Source organism: Phalacrocorax carbo, chromosome 8 (assembly GCF_963921805.1).
Source record: "Phalacrocorax carbo chromosome 8, bPhaCar2.1, whole genome shotgun sequence".
NCBI classification, from domain to species: domain Eukaryota; kingdom Metazoa; phylum Chordata; class Aves; order Suliformes; family Phalacrocoracidae; genus Phalacrocorax; species Phalacrocorax carbo.
The window spans coordinates 10423448-10443339 of NC_087520.1; the positions used below are offsets into that span (position 1 = coordinate 10423448).

The 19892-nt window shown below is 63.2% G+C and overlaps 1 protein-coding gene across 2 annotated transcripts; it reads right to left on the bottom strand.

Annotated features, from left to right (window-relative positions):
* Positions 1-392: 392 nt before the first annotated feature.
* On the bottom strand, positions 393-19424 carry RNF44 (ring finger protein 44). 2 transcript variants are annotated; one of them, XM_064458605.1, is made up of 11 exons: positions 19234-19424; positions 6668-6849; positions 6077-6293; positions 5390-5557; positions 5032-5208; positions 4677-4838; positions 4474-4598; positions 4245-4332; positions 3977-4098; positions 3775-3874; positions 393-3499 (listed from the first exon to the last, which is right to left on the bottom strand). In XM_064458605.1, the coding sequence occupies exons 2-11, from the start codon at positions 6772-6774 to the stop codon at positions 3437-3439; spliced, it is 1329 nt and encodes a 442-aa protein (XP_064314675.1). In that variant the 5' UTR covers positions 6775-6849; positions 19234-19424; the 3' UTR covers positions 393-3436. The 2 variants fall into 2 exon arrangements, with proteins under 2 accessions (XP_064314675.1, XP_064314676.1); XM_064458606.1 differs by lacking the exon at positions 19234-19424 and adding an exon at positions 9642-9724.
* Positions 19425-19892: the final 468 nt, after the last annotated feature.

Genomic DNA, 19892 nt, shown 5'->3' on the forward strand with positions numbered 1-19892 from the left:
GGTGGAAGCTGCCCTGGGTGTTGCTGGAGCCACCCAGGAACATGTGCCACCCTGGGAGGGCATCCAGGAGGCCTCTCCATCTTGGTGCATGCTGCACAGGATCCCCAGTTGGGAGTGAGGGGCAGGTGGTGCTGCTCCATCACAGACACCTCTGGGGCAGAGGACCCAGCCAGCTCCCACTGCTACCCTTGGGCTCCCCAATCTCTCCTCCAAGCCCCCTCTCTGGGGCTCTTCCAGCCACTGCTGCCTCACTCCCCCACTCAGTGATGGCCTGAGGAACCCCAGCCCAGGGCACTGGCCCAGCCTCAGCACCCTGGGGAGGGACCCAGCGGGGCCCCCAGCCCCCTTGAGCCCCTGCCTGCCCGCCCCAAGACAAGAGCCAGGGTGCAGGATCTTGGTATACATCATACATTTATTAGTGAATATCCCTCTCAAAATCAGCCACAACATTAAAAAAAATAATGATTGCACTACTTGGTCAAGCAGAACTAGCAACTTTCATTTTAAAAAAAGTACAAATCTGTTAAAAATTTCAATCAGTATAATACACATATATATAATACAACATACTAGTTATGTTAAATGCTACAAAACCAATATGATTCCAATGGAATGGAAAAAAAACAAACACTTTTAGAGCTTTTAAGAACCTTTTTTTTCTATATATTAGCCTTTTTTCAAATACATACATGGGAAAAATGAGGTAACTGTAAAATGTGCAAGTAACAGAGCAAAAAAAATTATATATATATATTTATATATATATATATATATATAAAAACTTTCTAACACAGAACACACGTCCTAGCACCTTCCGGGGAGCCGCGGGGGCCGCGGGGGTCCCACCGGAGGGCCCGGGGACTGGTATAATAGAACAGTAAACAGTCCACTATCCCACCACAGGAAATCATTGGTAAACAGTGGTATCTACAGCGCAGTCAGCAATCACAAACACCCTAAATAGTTTTTTAGTATTTTTTTAAATTTTTTTCTTTTTGTGTTTTTTTTTTGTTTGTTTGTTTTGTTGGTTTTTTTTTTAAATGATACTTTTAGCTGCTCATTGGAATAAATTCTGCAGCACACGAGCTGTGAGCTTTCGAGTCGCCGTCAAAGGACCGTAAGGCTTTCCTGGCTCCCTGGGCACCACGAGGGCGGGAGGGGAGGAGGGGGGCGTCTCCGGGGGCGCGAGGCCGCCGCGCGGCACGGGGACTCCTTTGGTTATCTGTCACTGAGCAAGGGATGGGGAGGGGGCCAGGGTCCTGCCCAAGGGGCACCGAGCCCAGCAGTGCCAGCGCCCGCGCCGCAGCGGAGCTGGTGGCGCTGGGCCGGGGCCCCGGCCTCGACATTTGGCATGGCGGGTGGCCACGGAGAGGGTGGGAAAGGGAAGCAAGGGGGAGCCAGCCAATAGCAACGTGTCGCTTGCTGCCCCCCACCCCCACCCCGGCACCCGACTGGCTGGGTGATCAGGGCTGGCCCAGCGGTGTGCTGGGAGAGGCCTGCCGCGTTGCAAAGACCAGGCACATCCCTCTGCCAATCGGGAGTGGGCCTACCTCAGCAGCCTGGTGATTGGCACCACCCCTCTGGACCGATGGCATGGCAGGGCGGGAAGCATCCTCCCGCCCACCCACCTGCCAGGTGCAGCCCCTTGCCTCACACCCAGCCCCAGCACTGCGGCCAGGACCACTGCAGGGGGCCAGGGCTGCTACCAGGGGCCAGCCCTGCCACCTGCCCCCCGCCCCGCGGGGAGCGGCCCCCCCCCCCCCAACCCTCCCACCCCGTCCCCTTGCACACACCGCTTCCGCCGTGGGCACCCCCCCCCCACCCCGTCCGCCGCCTCCCGCTCGGAGGGGTGCAGACCCCGCGGGGACGGCCCTGAAAGTCTCACGGTCCTGCTGTGGCGTTGCGGACATGTGCAGTACAGTGCATGGCAGTATCAGCTGAGCACAAAAACCCCTCTCCCCACCCCCCTCACCCCACAGCCGGCTAGACGTAGCCAAGACCACGTTCCAAGCTGGTCAGACATGCATGCATATTTGTGAACATTTACATAGGGCTGGCGTCCGCTTGGAGGCTCCCAGGCGTCAGCAGCACAGTGCCGCGAGGGGAGGGCGGTCCTGTCACCACCACCCTCCCGCCACTGCCTCCCGTCACCCTCCTCGCTAATTAATCATGCAAAACAACGGCCACGCGGGATTGCTAGAGCTGGGCGGCAGTGTGGCCAACAGGGCGCCCACCCACCTGGCCCCACATGGGCAGGGGGAGATACGGCGGGGGGTGGGGGTGCTGCTCACGGCTCCTCCTGCACCAACTGGGGCAGGGCTGGGGGTAGCACTGAAAACACACCACGAGGTTATGGATAAAACCCCCGCCCGCTGCAGGGGCTGGGGGCACCCGCCAGAGCCTGGCCGGCCCCCTGCTGCCCACCGGCCGGGGGCACCACCCCGCGCCGTCCAGCCAGCAGGACGGGGACATGGGGCTACTTTGATTTATGGCGGCGGGACAGAGAAACGACAGCAGGGCTGGGCAGTGCACTGGGGACACCGCACACCTGTGGCCATGGGGACAGGGCTGGGGTCCCCCCCCAGGCCTGGCTGCCTCATGGGATGCCACATGGCCCGGCCCCAGGAGCTGCACCGGCCGGGCACAGGAGAATGAATGGGGAGAGGGGCCAGGGCCGTGCCAGCACTGTCCTCCCACTGGGGAAAGACCCCAAGCAGCCATAACCCTCCAGGGCTCCCCAGAGCAGCCAAGGCGGGAGAGGGGCCGCGCCAGGCTGCATGCAGGAGTGGGGATGGAGGCGTTCCTGCCCCAGCCATGCTGCAGGGTTGCTGGTGTCCCACCTTGGCCGTGCTCCGCCAACCACCTCCTCTGGCTGCCTCCAGGGCCGGCCCAGCGCTCTGGCTCAGGATGCCGCCGGCATCAAACCTGCGGCGCTCCCTCCTCTCTCTTCCCCACGTCCTCCACGAGCAACGCCGAGGGGAAGAGCCACCTGCATGCCACTGGGTCAATCGGCCACAGAACCAAAAACGTGACAGAAAATGAAAGGGAACAGGGAAAAAAAACCCTTCCATGAAAAAAAAGTGACAAAGGGAGAAAACACTAATTCCCTAGCGGAGTACAAAGACCTGGAAAGTGATGGAGCAACAACAGCGTCTTTGGAGCATGGAGGGCACGGCCACGTGCCTCCTGCCTCCAGCACAACACGATTCGGGGCCCTGGGAGCGCAGTGGGCAGGCGTCTGGCCAAGTCCGTGCCCCAGTGGGGAGGAGGAGGGCTGGCCGGGAGCCCGGACTGCTCAACGCTCACCACATCCGAGGAGAGGCTTTGGGGAGGGGGGGTAAGCGCTGGGCCAGGCCCTAGCAGCGGGCAGCGGCCCCCGCCCCTGGCCCGGCGTCCTCATCCTCTAGTGAATTGTGCGGCACAGCGCCCGCCAGCCTCAGTCTGCCTCCCGCTGCACCTCCGACGCGTCTGCCCGGCAGATGGGGCACGTGCGGTTCGCCTACGGGCAAGGAGAGAGAGAGGCAAGTGAGCAGGCACCCCATGGCACCAGCTGCACCTAAGGGCCCCCCCTACCCCACCACCAAGGGCTGAAAGCACTCCACAGCGTGCTGCATCCTAGGAGCACCTGATCCAGCCTGGCACGGCACTTGGCCCCTACTCCCTGCACATCCTGTGTTGCATGGCACTGAGACCACCTGAAAGGCAGCCCAGTGCCTGCAGCACCCCAAGAAGCCGACCCGCTTCCTGCAGCAGACACAGGCCCTGGCACGGTACCTTTAACCATTTGTCGACACACTTGGCGTGGAACTCGTGGTTGCAGGGCAGGACACGGAGAAGCTGCCGGGCCTCGAAGTCGCTGAAGCACACGACGCACCTGGGGAAGGCAGCCATCAGGATGGTCCCACTGTGCAGCCACGGCCCACAGCCCCCCACCAGGCACCCCCGTGCCACTTGTCTGCACCCCAGGCACACTCACAGGGTCTGCTCAGACTGGTGGCTCTCGGGGTTGAAGCGGTAGGACGGGAGGTGCTCGATGTCTGCTTTGGTGAGTCCCCGCGGCTTGGCCTCCCCCAGCCGCTCGGCCAGGTTCAGCAGCGCCTGCAGGGAGATGCAGAGGCTGGCTCAGCTTGGCTCATGCCCCAGCACAGCACCCCTCCAGGCTCTCCCCACCCTGGCAGAGTGATCCCCAAACCCACCCGGGCTCCCCCATCCCGTCAGCCTGTGGGGAACCAGAGTCAACACACCTCATAATTCTCCATCTCCACATCATCCACGTCCAGGTCTAGGCTGATTGTGGGCCCCACAGCCGTCGGCGACACAGGAAGCATAGAGCTGGCGGGGGGAAAACGGAGCAGCTGGGACACGGTTGCAAACCCTACCCTCTGCCCTGGCATCCCCAGAGGAGCAGAGCCACCTGTGTCAACACCATGCCACCCCTGCCCCACATGTCCCACGGTTTTACCCAGTACTCACAGGAAATAGGGCAGGAAGCTCGGGTAGTATGGGGGGGGCGGCGGAGGGGGCGGCGGAGGGGGCAGCGCCTGCTGCAGCCGGTACCGCTGAGTGTTCAGCCGCCGGGGCATCATGTGGGGGTATGGCTGCAGAGATAGACAGGGGGCTCAGAGCCATGCCAGCCCCATGGCATCCCCCCACCCCTCCACCAGATGGGGACTCACCACGCCAAATGGCAGTTCTTGGTGCAGCGGGTCATGGGGGAGGTAATGCAGCGGCACGGAGGGGGACAGTGTGGGAGCATGGTGGGACGGGGGGTACGTGAAACCCGCGATGGGGTGCTGCTCCCCTCGCAGGTCCACATCATTGTCTATCCTCTGCAGAGGCTGTGGGGGAAACAGTTAGGCTGGGAGGGATGTCCTCCAAATTACACCCAGAGGCCCAGAGGCACCCTGGGCATTCCAACCATCACCCCCAGCTCAGACCCATGGGGGCTGCAGAAGGATGAGACCCCAAGGTGGTCTTTGTTGGGCCACAGGGCACATCATGTCTCCAGCCCGTACCCCCACCCCAACTCACCATGCGCGGGTGCTGGGCTTGGAGAGGTACAAACTGCCCCAGGGGGGCCATGTGGGGCGGCTGGTGGGGGGGCACTGGCGGTGGTGGGGGGTGCAGGATGTAATGGTCGCTGGAGATGATGGGGGGGAACGTCTGGTAGGAGACGGGGAGCTGTTGCATGGCACATGCCTGGATCAGCTGTGGGGGACAGAGAGAAAAATGGGAGTCAGACACCCACCATGGGCATGGCTGCGCCCCTACCCCCTCCCCAGGACCTCCAACAGACCCCATGCCACAAGAAACTTGCACTCTGGTGGGCATGGGTACCCACGCAAGCTCTGGGTATCCGTGGCCCAGGCTGTCCCCTGCCATAACTCACCGGAGGTGGGAGGCAGCAAAGCGGGTAGTGCTGTCCACTGAACATCACTGAGCATGCTGGGAGCTGCTGGGTGCTGCACCCAGGGATGTGCTGGCCTGCGTGGATGGGGAAGCCTTGCGTTGTGACGGTGGTAACCGTGTAGGAGAGAGGGACAGGTCCCTGGTGCACCTGAGGACAAGGCACCGAGGGCACAGTCAGGGTACAGCCCCAGCTGAGCCGTCCCCATCCTAGCAGGGTGGCAGCAGGGCACCAAGCACCCAGTGCTGGGATACAACTGCCCAGCACCTCCATCCCACTGGTGTGGCCAGAGGAGGGGGCTGAGTGCAGGCTGGGCTCAAGGTAGGTTTTGGACCCCTCTTTGCTCCCCATGGACAGTCTGGCATTGCCTCCAACCCAGCGCCACCACCACGGACGATGGCGACAGTTGTGATGTGAACAACCCTATGAATGGACTGGCCCCAGCCGCTGGGAACAGGGACCACCCTGGGCACACCCAATCCAGCAGGGGACTCCAGGGATTAAATGCTTAGATGACAAGAGCACTGGCAGCCTCAGGGCTGGGTGCTCCCAGCAGCAAGCAACTGGCCAGAGGGGATGCGGGGACAGTCGTGGGACCACTGCCCCAGAGACCAGGCCAGGGCTACCACAGGCTCACTCTTAGGACCGGTTGGGAGCTGCAGCACCTACCTGGTCATGCAGATCCACCATGAATGGGTTCTGGTGGGGCGGGTGAGCGGCTGGGTGAAGCATTCGTGGCGGCGTGCTGGGGAGAGCGTAGGCACGGGGCTCATCTACAGGGATGTGCGGCTGCTGGGGGAAGGCAGGGTGCAGCTGGGGCTCATCCTGGCCCAGCAGGGTTGCCAGAGGTCGGTCGCGTCGTCCCCACTGACGCCTGGCAGGGGGGCTGCGGGGCAACCGCAGGAGAGAAACAGAGCAGGAGTGACGCCCAGGCCAGGGGCACCACAGCCCTGGGCAGGGTGGCTGCAGGCAGGTCACTGCCAGCCCAGCTCCCAGGGTGAGATGCTCAGGGCATCACGCCAGGTCAGGTTCCTTGTCTGGCTTGGGGGAGCTCCAGAACCAGCTCCTCTGCTCACCCTGCATGTGCCCCCCAACCCCGTGTCCTCAGCACAAAGGGGACCCATAGGTCGGGCCAGGTGGATGTGCTTCCCTGCCATGATCTCCACCCCAAGCCTGTCCAGGGCCAGTGGCTTGACCCAGCAGGACCACAGAACCAGCCCCGTGTCCCCACACACCATGGGTGACAGGGCTCCACACTACCTTCGCCGGAGGTGGTCGGGGCTGCTGCAGGGTCCCCCCGAGAAACGGTGCTGGTTAAAAGGGGCAGAGGGTGGCCGCCTATTCACTGCCAGTTCCCATGGTCGCATTGGTGACGTCAGGAAGGCGGATGGGCACGTGGGACCTCAGGCTCCAAGCAGGGCAAGACACCAGCACCTTCAATCCTACGAGAAGGACAGCGGGTCATGACACCCCAACCTGCAGGGCTGCAGGAGCCCCAAATCCTCCCTGTGCCCCAGGCCCCGGCAGCACCATCCCAGCCCACGCCCCCAGTGCCCGCTTTGGGTGACGGAAGGGAGGAAAAGCACAGAGCAAGCCCAGGGAAGCCACTGCACTCACGAACATGCTGGTGGGGTTGCAGCCCACCTGGCTCCTGCCCATGCCCCCTCAATGCCAGGAGCCAGGCCACCCTTTCCATGCCCAGCCCTGCCACCAGCACCGCACAGGTGACTCTGAGCCACCCCAGCACCAACGTCCCCGCACAGCTCAGCCTGCTGCTTCCTCCCCACAAGAATGGCAATACCGACAACTGGAGCTCTTGCTGTACCAGGACCTAGACCTGCACCCATCCCATCTCCTGGGGCTGGATGCGGCCCTGGGAGTGGGGCTAGGAACAGCCTGCGTGTGTGTCCCGTTACTGTCCCGCCACTGCATGGTCAGAGCCACCCCCCCCATGCAAGACACTGACACCGAGTGAGAGAGAAGTACTTGTTTTTGGCAAAGAGAAAAGCAAGTGACGAAGGACCCTGTGGCTGCGGCAGCGTCCCAGGCTACTCGACAGCTCACAGGGAGCCTTGGACTGTGGTGTGGGGGGGTTTCCAGCATGTCCTTGGCCAAGATGGGCTCCAGTGCTGCTCTAGGGGCTGCTCCCTCTGGCTGGGCTCCTACACATCCTATGAGGGACTGAAGCTGCCACCCCAGTGACAGGCAAGGGGCCTGTTGGGGGACAGCGGGGCTGACAGTCATGTTCTGCCTCAGTCTATGCACATCAACTCCCTGCTGCATACAGGGCACAACTGCGCGTTCCCATGGAGGTGGGTGACAGACATGGGCTGTGGCTGGAGCCGGGCAGGTGGCTCTGCTTCCCCATCCACCCCCACAGGCAGGGGTCAGCAGGAACACAGCCCCAGGCCTTGTCCTATCTCCCCTCCCACACCCAACCTGGCTGGTATCCCCACACCCCCAGTTCAGTCCCCCAGCCCCAGTGAAGACTGGCACTGCACAGAGGAGACATCTGCACGAGGGGCTGAGCTTCCCCAGGCTCTGCTGTGTCCAATCCCCCACCAGCCACCCTCCCTCAGCCTCCACAGCCTTGGTGCCACACCCCACGTGCCCCTAAATCCAACTCTCCTGCAGGCTGGTGATGTGCCCTCCCAAAGCAGCTACTCCTTCAGCCCTACCTCCTCCTCAGTGCCCATGGCAGAGGCATGCCAGGGCCAGGAAGAGCATCCCAAGCCCACGGAGCACTGCTTGGCCCCAGGAGGAGGCTGGGGGATCTCACCCTTGCAGGGAGAAGCTGCAATGTCACGCCTTGGTGACAGGCATCACCAGCCATGGAGGGAAGTCACTGAGGCAAGCCCTGTGCCGTCTCCAGGTCTCTCCTTAACCCCACTCCCATCTACCATACCATTTTGGAAGGCAAGAGCAAATTTCTCTCTTTTTTGGGGGAAAAGGAAAACAAAAAAAACCAAAAGCTGCAGGCTGAGCCCCCCAGGAGCCTCCCTGTGGCTGCTGCTAAGGAAGGGGCTGTGCTCAAGGTCAGGGTCTTGCCCCATAGATGTTTTATTCTGTCCCCGAGCCTCTCCCCAGGGAGCCAGGTACCCCACCAGCAGGCTGGGGGCCAGGGTGCAGCGACAGCCCAGGTTTAACCCTGCTCTCCAGGAGCCTCCCCGAGGTGTTACCACTTCCAGTTCCGCATCCTTGCTCTCAGAGCACACGTGGTACAAAGGCCCTGCATGACCCGGCGGGCACCTTCCAGACCAGACACCACAGCGATGGGCTCGGGCACAGGGAGCGCCTCCACGTAGGGACACTAAAGCCAGGAGAGGGCTCACTGCTCGCGGGAGCCCCAGGAGCAGGGGGGCCGCCTGGGCTCCCAGCATCCCAGGACACATCTCCGGCTGGCTGGATGTCCCCGAGTTGCCGGGACGGTGACGGCAGCGGCCATGGGGCACAGGGCTGGCATGGCCCCTCCGTCCTGCCACAACCAGCACGCCCCACATGCCCACGGCACCCACCCTCTTGTCCCATCCGAGCGCAGCCTGTTTCCTCCGTCCCACCCGTGGCTGGGAGCCAGCAGCCACCCCGGGCAGGGTCACCGTGACCCCGTGGAGGCCACCGAAGCCCCGGAGCCAAGGGATCCCCGGTCCCCGCAGCCTCCCGGTGGGGCGGAAGGCGAGGCAGCTCCCGGACCCCGCCGAGAACAAAGTTAGCAGCGCGCCAGCGCTCACGCCCGGTGCCATCTGCTCGGGCAGAGCCGGGCTCCGGGGCTGCCGGGGAAGCCGCCCGCCCCGCCGCCGCCTCCCCCGGGAGGTCCCGTCACCCCGGGCTCCCCCGTAGCCCCTTTCCCGCCGTTCCCATGGGAGCGCAGCCAATCCCGGCCGCGCCGACCCCGACCCCAGCCCCCGGGATCTCCGGGACGGCGGGACATCCCGGAGCGCCCCGGCGGGTGCAGCACCCCGACGGAGCACCCCCACCGGCGTATCTCCCGGCCGGCAGCCTGCGCCCCCCGCCGCGGCGGCGGCAGCAGCAGCAGAGCCGTGCCGGTGCCGGCCCGGGGCGCGGAGCTGTGGCTTTAAGAGCGGCCGCTCCGGGGCCATGTGCTCGGCGCCAAACAAAAGCAATAACAAAGGCGGCCGCCGGGCCCCGCCGCCGCCGCCCGGGGCAGGTGCCGCGAGGGGTCCGGGGACGGCACCCGCCCCCGCCCCGCTCCCGCCCCCCGCCCGCCCGTACCTACCTGCACCGATGGCCTGGGCCGCCGCTCCGGTGCCGCTGCGGAGCCCCCGCCCCCTCCCGCCGCTCTTTGTTCGCCGACGCCGGGCCCGGGCCTGCCTGCCCGCCCCCCCTCCCGCCCGCCGCCAGCCCTCCCTCCCTCCCTCCCGCCTCCCGCCCCCCCGCCGGGCCGGCCCCCTCCCCGCCGCCGCTGTTTCCGGTGCTTCTTTTGTTTTCCGCCGCGCGGGGCGGCGGAGCCGCCGCGGCGGGTCGGGGCAGCAGCAGCCGCCGAGCCAGGGAGCGCTGGGCGGGGGTGCGTGGGAGGGTGCCTGTCCCTTTAAGAACCGGCGGCGGCGGCGGCGGGACGCACCGGACCGAGTCACAACACTCGGAGGCCCCACGGGCGCGCGCGGCGGGGGGGAGGGGGGAGCGGCGCGGCGCGCGCGCGACCCACGTGACCAGGCGTGTCACGCTCTGCAGCCATCTTGGAGGCGCGGGGCCGGGCCGCCACGCGGGGCAGCGCTGTGCCCCCCCCCCCGGGGGGGACCGGTGTCCTAGCAACGGTCTCCATGGAGACGGGGACCCTAGCAACGGGGCCTGGGGGCGGGCGGCCCGGCCGAGACCACCCCCGCGCCCCTGAGGGGCCCGGCCCTGGTACCGGCCGCGCCGCCTCACCCCGCCGGGACGGGCCCCGGGCGGCCCCGGGCCGTGGCTGCACCTCACCCGCGGCGTCGCCCACCGGGCCCCGGCTCGCCGCTCCACCGCTCCCGGCATCTCCGTGAGCCCAGCGGGCTGCGGGGACCAGCAGCGCCCCGTGCCCGGGCACTGCCGGCCGGCCCGCACCGTGCCGCTACGCTCCTGCTGCCACAGAGGGCGCAAAGGCCCGGGGAAGGGGAAGGCAGGAGCTCGGCTCCCCGGCACCCTCACGCCGTGGGACGGGAAGATGGAGAAGCCATTCCCCTCCCTCGGCACGGAGCCCTCGCCTGCACCGAGAGCATGCCAGGCACAGGCAGCTCTCCCAGGGGATCTTCACCCAGTTCGAATTTCCAGGCAGCAGAAAACCCTTTTTTTTTTTTTCTCCTCAGAAAAGCCTCCTGCTCTCTCCCCTCGATTAAACGGGGACTCCTCGGAGCATCTCCAGGAGGTACACCTGCAGGTCAGCCCAGCGAGTCACTCCGCAGCAGGAGCTGCACACCAAGAGGCTCTGCAGCCGGCTGCCCGCATACCCCCAGCTGCACCGTTCAGCGCCAAACCAACCCCTGTGCTCAGGAGAGCCCTTCGCAGCGGCTTCGCTGAAAGCCAGATGTTGCATCCAAGCCAAACTTCCCCGGGTTACAATGCACACTTAGAAATTCCCAAGTAGGCGAGTGAGCCAGCCGGCAGCCCTGATGTAATGCCTATAAACCAGCCCTCCCCTGACAGCTGGGCTTTAAAGTGCTAACAACCAAAAGGAAGCTAATTAATTTGTAACATCACCCCTTTTATTGAAAACCTCAGATCGGTGGTAACCATTTAACAATTCAATAGGCTCATCCCAGCGATGAGCTGTCAGATTCAGTTTTGCCCCATCCCAGCCCCACACCCAGCTCCCTCCAGGCCCCTCTCAAGCCAGTTCACCGGCTCTCTCACCTCCTCACCCTGAATCCAGGTGCGCATGAGGACCCACGCCAGCCTTGAGGACCCCCGGGACATGGAGCATCCCGAGGCAAGCTCCCTTTGCAGTGAGTGCAACAGCACCCCAGCCAACTGCTTCTGTCCCCATGGTAGGGGACATGTGGGACAGGAAAGTGGCACAGCAGGGCATGGGGCAGCCCTACAATGGGGTCAGACCTACATGCTCAGGCAGGCATCCCAGGATGAAACAGCCAAACGACTGAATGGTCAGCCCAGACCTGAACAATCACCCTCAAGGTCAGCTCCACTGCAGCTTCTTTCCTTCAAGAGCTGGGGACCAGAGGGATGAGGAGGAAAACGGCACTCTGCATTTTGACCTTGCCACTATTTGCAGGCAGAGGCAGCACCGCGCTTTTACAAGGCTGCCAGGTCATGGTCTGATCCTGGGTAGAGCCCCGGCAGCAGACAGAGGCCACAGATGGTGGATATCTGTGCAGACACTCCCTCCAGACCCACTCCAGTGTCACCAGCTCCCCTGCAGCCAGCAGCTATCGATGTCCTCAGGACAGCGTTGGGAGAAGCCATCAATGGAGCACGGCTCACCAGTGAGGCGCTGCTCATGCTCCCTGCCCAGCCAGGCTGGATGGTTCCTGTGGCAGAGCCAGGTCCAGCCATGCTGCGTGTGGCTATGCTGAGCCTGCCCAGCCAGCTCCCGCGAGGATGGGGCAGCACACATCCAGGTGCAGGTTTAGAGCACATGGAAGCGGTTCGGCCCACGCCTGCTCTGCACCGCCTCAGTAACAGAGACACCAACATCGCACTGCCCCAAGTCCGGGAGCCCTGCCTAGAAGAGCCACTTGAGGAGACCAAGCGATGCCCCTCCAATGCTACAGCAAGGCTGGCCATGGACAGCAGCACTGGTCCATGCTTCTGGGCCAGGACAAGCAGTCTGTGGTCCGGCCACCAAGACCTGTGACACCCCATGCCAGGCAGCAGTCTTAGAAAGTTCTCTGCCTGTGTGGGCTGCTCAGGCTGCACACAGCTGCTCCGCAGCCAATGGGCAGCCCATCCTCTCTCTTGTGAGAGCCAGAGGCCAGCAGAACTGAAGCCTCCCCAAGCCCAGGCTCTTTAAGACACCATCTGCTGCCGCAGACATGCCTCCTCCCTTGCCCCATATATAGGTCAGGCCTGTCACAGGATTAGCCGGGGTGATTCGAGTGGGGGTATGCTCTGCCCCATCCCCTCCCCAACACCCAGCATGCCAACGGCTTGCCTCCATGCTCTCCCCAGCCTCTTTCCCAAGCTCAGAGAGATGGAGAGGCCCCAGATCCTTCTCTCCCCTCCCCAGTGCCTGGAGAACAAGCGGGATGAAACCAGCACCAAACACCCAGAAGCTCCCAGGCTGCATGGAGGGCAGCAGGACTGTCCCCACCCTACCCAAGGCCTGACACAAGCACCAGGGCACACGGGCCACCCCAACACCAGCAGCTACCACCAGGTGAAGTGCTTCTCCACTGGAGAGGCAGGGGAGCGAGGAGCTCCCTCCCCGCTCCACACACCCCAGAGGAGCCGAGTTCGCTGGCAGCGGAGGCAGGACGCCTCCTCTGCGATCACATGCCACCCACTCACACCCCCAGACTGACAGCACTCCCGTCAAACGCCTCCAGCCACACACACGTGGAGGATGCTGACATGAGGAGCGAGTAGCTGCACAGGCAGCGGAACTGATAACGCCCGGTTTCCTGTCGATCTCTCCCACGTGGATTCTCTGATGTCTAATAGCAAGGCAGAGCTGCACTGCAGAGGGAGAACTAGCAGCATCTTCCTCCCCACAAGCCAGAGCCTGTAGCAAGCCAAGACCTTTGAGACAGCTACCACACCTGACACCATCCAGCAAGTTCAAAGTGGAGAGAAGACTCTCAAATAAACAGTAAGCTTGTGCAAGCCTTCATTTCCTCAGGACAGGGTAAATAATCTGCAGAGATATCTCCACCTTCCTTCATATGCCCTAGAAACACCAGCACAACCTGAATAGCATGACCAGAAGGCTGCTGGTGCAGCAGCCAGATCCTGCTCTGGTACCTCTGTAGCTCAGCAGCATCAGGCAATGGGTCGTGTCTTCTGCTCTCCTAGATGGACTCTTCTGCCCAGACAAAAGCACATTGAACCACGCTCACCTCTGTCCTGGCACCCTGCAGCAGCCAGTTCTGCTGCTTAGTTGCATGTGGGTGGGGAGAAAAGAGCAAACGCCACTACGTCCGTCCCCAACCTGCTGTCTGGGCAGCCTCCCTGGTCCTCCCCTTCCTTCCTACCATGAGACACCACAGTTCAGGACTCCATACTCCTCTGCCCTTCACATTTTAGTTCTCTTTTCAGACAACTCTTACCTAAAGCAGACCCAATCTCTCCTTGGGCAGAGTCAGCCCAGGGAGCAGGGATTCCAGCCCCGCTACCCATCCCCACGTAGCATCCCTGGGAGTCCCCAGCTCACCTGCCACCTCTTCACAAGCATCCTTCCAAGTCCAGCCTGCTCTCTACATGCTGTGGACATCGTTAATAGCATCTGCCAACTGAGTGGCCAAGGGCAGGAAGGACGGGGCTCCAGACACCTTCCCCACTGCTCTGCCAGCTGGGTTCAGGCTGGACCCCTCCGACTCCCCTCCTGCCACCAGCATGCAGGAGGCAGAGCAGGGAGGCAGTGTCTGGCATCATGGCTCCAGTGACAGGATATGGGCAGAGCTAGGAGCTGGTGGACAGCAAAGAGCGATTTCATTACTGCTCAGCAAAATGAAGTGTCTCTTGAAAGCACTAGTGACAGTCAGGAAGTTGGGTTTGGGTGTTTTGGTTTGCATTTTAAGAAGCCTGCAGGGACACTGACAACCTGCAACAATCATTTTCAGAAGGGAGCTCAGGGAAATTCATTATTTTCAGCAACCATTTCCCCTCTTTTGTCCTTGATTTAAAATTTGCCAGGAGGCTGCTTACAAGATGCACCAAAACAGGCAGTGACCACTGCCATAAGTGCGAAGAAGGCTTGCTGCAATACCCACCCAGTACATCGCTCAGAGAACCCCACACCAGTGCCTGGAGATGTTTTTAAGAGCAAAAACGTGACTTCCAAGCTGACAGCCCCCATGCACAAAGAGCGACTGTGCAGTGACAACAGAGAAGCCTGGGGCACAGGAGCCGTCTGACCTCTGCTACAGCTCTTGCCGGCAGATTTTTATTGTTTACCACTTTCCCAAAGCACAGGCACGGAGAGAAAAGCAACGGACACACTCGGCTCAAAATGCAAACTCAGCCAGGGAGCCCCACCAGCACAGCAGGGAAAAGACAACCTGCCAGAGGTGATCGCTAGGCTGGGGGGAGGAAGGACCAGAGCATGGTCCCTCCCTTCCCGAGGGCAACAGCGAGAGGTCACCACTGTGTGGCCTCAACAGAGAGCAAGCAGCTCCTAGCACACATCATCGCAGGCCAGTCCTCCACTCTGCATGGTCGAGCTGAAATCCCTTGTTCTGCTTTCCAGGGTAGTCAAGGAAAGTCCACAGCTACAGCTCCATAGCCAGAGAGGCCAGGTCTCCAGGGACTGGGCTGCAGCTGGAAAATAACACTCCCAAGGCCTGTCACAAGCACTGCTTGCTGGGGACACTGCTCGCCTTGCCTTCTGCCATGCATGCAGCAAAGCAGGGAGCCCTCCCAAACCACCCCGCTCCAGAAAACCCAGATGTACCATATTGGATGCAGGCCCCCATGGGCTGCTTGTGCCCTCCAGGAAATGGCTCCTGCCCTGAAAGGGTGAGGACTTGCAGGTACAAGGACAAAAGAAAGGATAAGCACCCGGGGGGGGGGGCTCTGCTGCCCAGAGAGCTGGCAGGCTGGCTTCTCCCAGCACCCTTGCAAGCCAACAGCATGGGTCCATGCTGCTCCTTGCCAGAACTGACTGTCCCAGGGAACCACACAACACCCTTGTGCAGCTTGGTGACTGCAGGGCTTAGGGCCTGGCTCCCCCGAGTTCCTGCCAGGCCAATGTCACAGGGCCTCCAGGAAGGCTCCCCAGCACCTGCAGCTTCCTTGGACATTTTAGCAGTCTCTGCCACACCAAACTGGCACTCTGTGTGCCACGCTTGCCTGGTAGGTATGCCAATCTCTTGGCCAACCACTCACCTACACAGGGCAGGTGAACAAACCACAATTCTCCAGCTCACTCCGAGCAGGGAGCCAAGGGATGGTGCGAATACGCTGTGCACCAGCTCTTTGATTCAGAGGTGAAAAACCAAAACCACCCAAATGCTCGACACTTTTCCGCCAAAAACCAGCGCTGCGCCACTCACCACCAGCTGCCCAGCCACCAGCTCCCCAGCTGTGCCCCACAGCCGGCCTCACGTGACAGTAAAGTGGATGCACACAGTAGGAGTGGCTGTAGTGACAGTGTTACAGCTTGTGTCCGACACACAGCTAAGCCCTGCAAATCCCAGCGCTCTGCAGCTCTCATTTACAAACCCTACACGCTCTGCGCAGGTACACAGGCCTCAGCGAGAGCTCAGTGCCCACAGCCCTGGGGAAATGAGACCTGGGGAGAAACAGCCAGGCAAACATGGGGCTCCCAAACTCTCCAACATTCACCAGTGCAAGGACAGGCCCACACCAAGCCTCAGGGGCAAGGCCAGCTCTTCTAAAACCAGCCTCCATGTGAGCTGGTTGCGCACCTCCCAAGGGCCAGCCCTGCTGCTATTTCAGCACAGATACTCCCACTGGGGAAGTAGGGTCACCTGGCAGGACAAGCAGGACTTCGCCCTGTCCTGCTCCACTCCACACGACTTCACTCCCCACCGCTGCCCCAGGGTGGCAGGACTTCGCCGGCTCTGCGCACACCTGGAAGAAGTGCTGCAAGCCAAAGCCCGGGCCCTACCTGCCAGCTATTATTTCATTCCTCTAACAGGTCCATAAAATAGGGATAATTAAATCTCCCCTAAACTCTCTTCCATTTAAAATAAAAATCTATAGTCCCTATTTCATTAGCTGGCTCTGGATTTTACAGCTTGATCAATTCCCCTTGCAGAGCCCTGGACCCAGGCAGGCAGGCAGAAACACAGCAGGCAGCTTCCATGGTGTGAATCAACAGGGATTCGCAAAGTCTCCTCTCCTGGTTCTTTGTTCCTCGCTCACCAAAGGGGAGCCACACAGCACGGCAGGTAGGGACAGCGTGTTTCACTGCTCAAGGAATATCACTGCCACACACTGCTTCAGAGGTCAGATTTAATGCCTGGCAAGAGCAGAGGCAGCAGCAATGCTCCCCTCCAATGAAGAGCCCCAGAAACACAGCCACAACCCTAAAGGCAGTGCAGCCCAGCACAAAGGCAGGGTGATGCCTCTCCACCTGCTCCAAGGTGAAGACGGACAAGGCTCAGCTCTCGCGGCTGATGGCTGGAGTCACAGCCCTCCGCAAGCATGAACTGGGACCCAAGAGCGGCCACCACTACTCTGACCTCCCCAGGCACAAAGCGGAAGCGACTTGCTGCAGAAACTTGAGAGACAGACTCGCCATTTCTGGCCTTTCCCGGTCCTCCACTGCTGCCCTGCCACGTGCTGCCTTCCTTCCCATGAGTGTGCCAGGCCGGTGGCTGGAGCAGCCGGGGCTCCAGATGGCTCTCACCACTCCTGCAAGCCTCTCCCTCCACTGCAGCAGGGAGCTACCAGCTCCTGGCAGCAGATGGAGGGACCACAATAGCAGCGAGAGCTGCACAGACAGCGGACGGAGCAGAGACCAGCACCCTGGGTAGCCCTTGCCCTGGGCCAGCACCCAGGTGCCACCCAGCACACCATTTCCCTCTGTTCCAGGCACGCATCCCTCCCTCACGCCTTTGCTCAGCCAGAAAGCAGCAAGACGCCACAGTCCCTGTCCTGCCACTGCCAGGACACGCCACGGAGGCAGCCCCAGAGAGCTCTGGCCCAACCACACAACATTGGTAATGGACAGACCACGCTGCCTGGGCCTGAACCCTGATCTCCACCAACCAGCTTGCAGCAGGCCAGCACACTGTGATGCCTGCCAGGGGACATCAGGGCAAGTCACTGGGACACAGGAATAGCCATGTGTCAGAGCACCCAGCTCAAGGCAACGCTTGGAGACACAAAGCCCCACCACGACTCCTTGCACAGCTGTGTGCAGGGGGTCTGACACTGGAGCCTCCTAAACACACTCAGGTGGCTCCCGCCTCACCTCCCATGCCACCACCTGCCCCAGCTCCACCAGCACTGCTGCCCAAGCGCAGGGGCATGGAGGGGCCACAGTTCACCTCCTGAACCAAACTCACTGCCAGCAGGGCGTGACACCGCAGATCATGGCTCCTGCCGCCCGGCCAGCCTCAAAGCAAACACCCAAAGGTGACAAACAAAGGCACCGGCAGGCACTCCGCATTAGCAGTATTTTTAGACACCACTATGGAGCCGGCCTTATTATTTTCATTGCAACGTGCATAATTACCCACCATGCACCGCAGTGACATCAGACGCAGCTTGCTCCCCTCCGACAGCCGGCAAGGCCAGCGGCTGCTCCTCCTCCCAGGGCTCCCGGCCTCGGGGACTGACGGGCCCCCCTGGGCTGTGCCCTGTGTGTCTCCCCAGGGCACGGCCCCACCGCTGCACAGGGGGAACGTGGGGTCCTGGAGCACCAGAGCTGGCAGTGGAGCAGAAATGGATCCAGGTGGCAGAGGGACGGAGGGCAGCGGTGACACAGGATGGCAAGGAGGCCAGCACAGGGAGAAGCTCCAGAGCAGCAGACACACTCAGCCGTCTGTGCCAGAGCACAGGGCCAGCGCTGAGCCTGCAGCAGAGATGCCAGAGCAAAACCAAGCCATGCTCGGTGGGAAAAGGGGCTGTCCCTGCACAGACGGATGCAGGCTGCCTGCTGGGCTCAACTCCTGCCCCAGGAAAGCGAGCCCCAGAGCACAGCACAGCCACCCAGAGCCCCATCCCATGTGTCCTCTGCGGGACAGGGCTGCCACGGGCCCCACGCACAGCCCGCGCTGCCAGCCCGCACGCCGCAGGTCCAGTGGCACGGCCTGTCCCGCCACCCCGCCGTTTGGGGCTTATTTGTTTCTTACCTCTTCCCCACTTACAACTTTCTGAAGAGTTTCGCCACTTCCCCTCCCGTTCCCTCTCACATGCCGGGGGCTCGCCCCGAGTCCGGCCCTGCTTACCGACCCCGGGTCAGGCAACAGCGCCCGGGGGCTCCAGCAGCATCGGACAGAACATCCCCGGGGCGTCCACCGGCGAGTCGGGAACACAGACCCAGCCGCGACACCGACCAGGGCCAGCCAGGGACGCGGAAGCCCCCGAGAAGGGGCTACGGCGGGATAGCCCCACTCTGCCGGCGAGGCCCCGAGGAGCGGCAGGGCTCCGGCTCCGCCGCCCTCCCCTGTCCCCTGGCAGGCCCCCGCCGAGGGGCTCCCCGGGAACCGGGGGCTCCTCCCGCCGGCGTGCGGCTGCCGGTGCACTGGGCCCTGCTGCCCTTTACGGCCGCCTTCCCGAGCCCCGGTGCAGCCGCCGTCCCCGCGCACCGAGCCCTGCGCTCGGCCCCGGCCCGCCGGGCCCCTGCCTGCCCCGGCCATCCGCCCCCTCGAAGCCACCGGGCCTGGCCCGGCCGCCCCCCGCCGCGCACTGGGCCCTGCTCGCTCCTTCACCCAGCACACTAGGCTTCGCTGGCCCGTGCACCCGCCCTCCTCACACCGGGCCCTGCCTGCGCCCCGCACCGTCTCTGCCTGCCGCCATCCCCGGAGCACCGGAACGGCCTCCCCACCCCCCTATACCGGCCCTGCCTACCTCCTTCCCCCGGTGCACCGGGGCCTGCACGACCCCTTCCCCCAGTGCACCAGGGCCTGCCCTCCCAAGCCCCGGGGGCCTGCCCGTCGCCTTTTCCCGGTGCACCGGTCTCGCCCGCCCCCGGTGCACCGGGAAAAGGCGGCGGGCAGCCCGAACCCACCGCCGCCGCGCCCCGTACCTACCGGAGACGCGCCCCCGGCGCTCGCGGGGCCGCTCGGTGCCTGCCCCGGCCCTGCCCGCCGCTCAGCCCGCTCGCATGGCGCGGCGGCCGGGCCCGCCGGGCTCGGTGTCCGTCCCGGTACCGCTCGCGCTCCGGCCTCGGCCCGGCCTCAGCCCCGCCTCATGACAACCCCGCGCCCGCCGCCCCGATGGAACCGGCCACGCCGCGCCACCCCCCCGCGCCGTGCCGATGGGACCGGCCGGCCCCCCCTCCCTGCCGTACTACGCCCAAGAGAGGCGCCGCCTAAACCGCGCCGCTGGGCGCTCCGGCCGTAATGCTCCGAGTGGCAGCGCACGCCAACGGCGGCCCGGCGATGTGCTGGGGCAGATGTCCCAGGCCAACCCCTGGGAGGTGTGTGGGGGTCCCGGGACAACCCAGGGGAAGTTTGCAGAGGGACGTCCATCACCAGCCCCGGGGGGCTCAGGAGGTCATCCTGGGACAGCCCTGGGGGGACTCCAGGGGTACCCCCGGGCAGTCCAGGGTGTGTCTGTGGGGGTGTCCTGGGGCAGCCTTTGCAGGGGCTGTGGGGGGGGGTCCTGGACCAGCCCTGGAGGGGTTTGCGGGGGGGAGGTCCGAGGCTGGCTCCCTATAGCCCCTTCTCTCCGGGCTCCCTGACCCAGG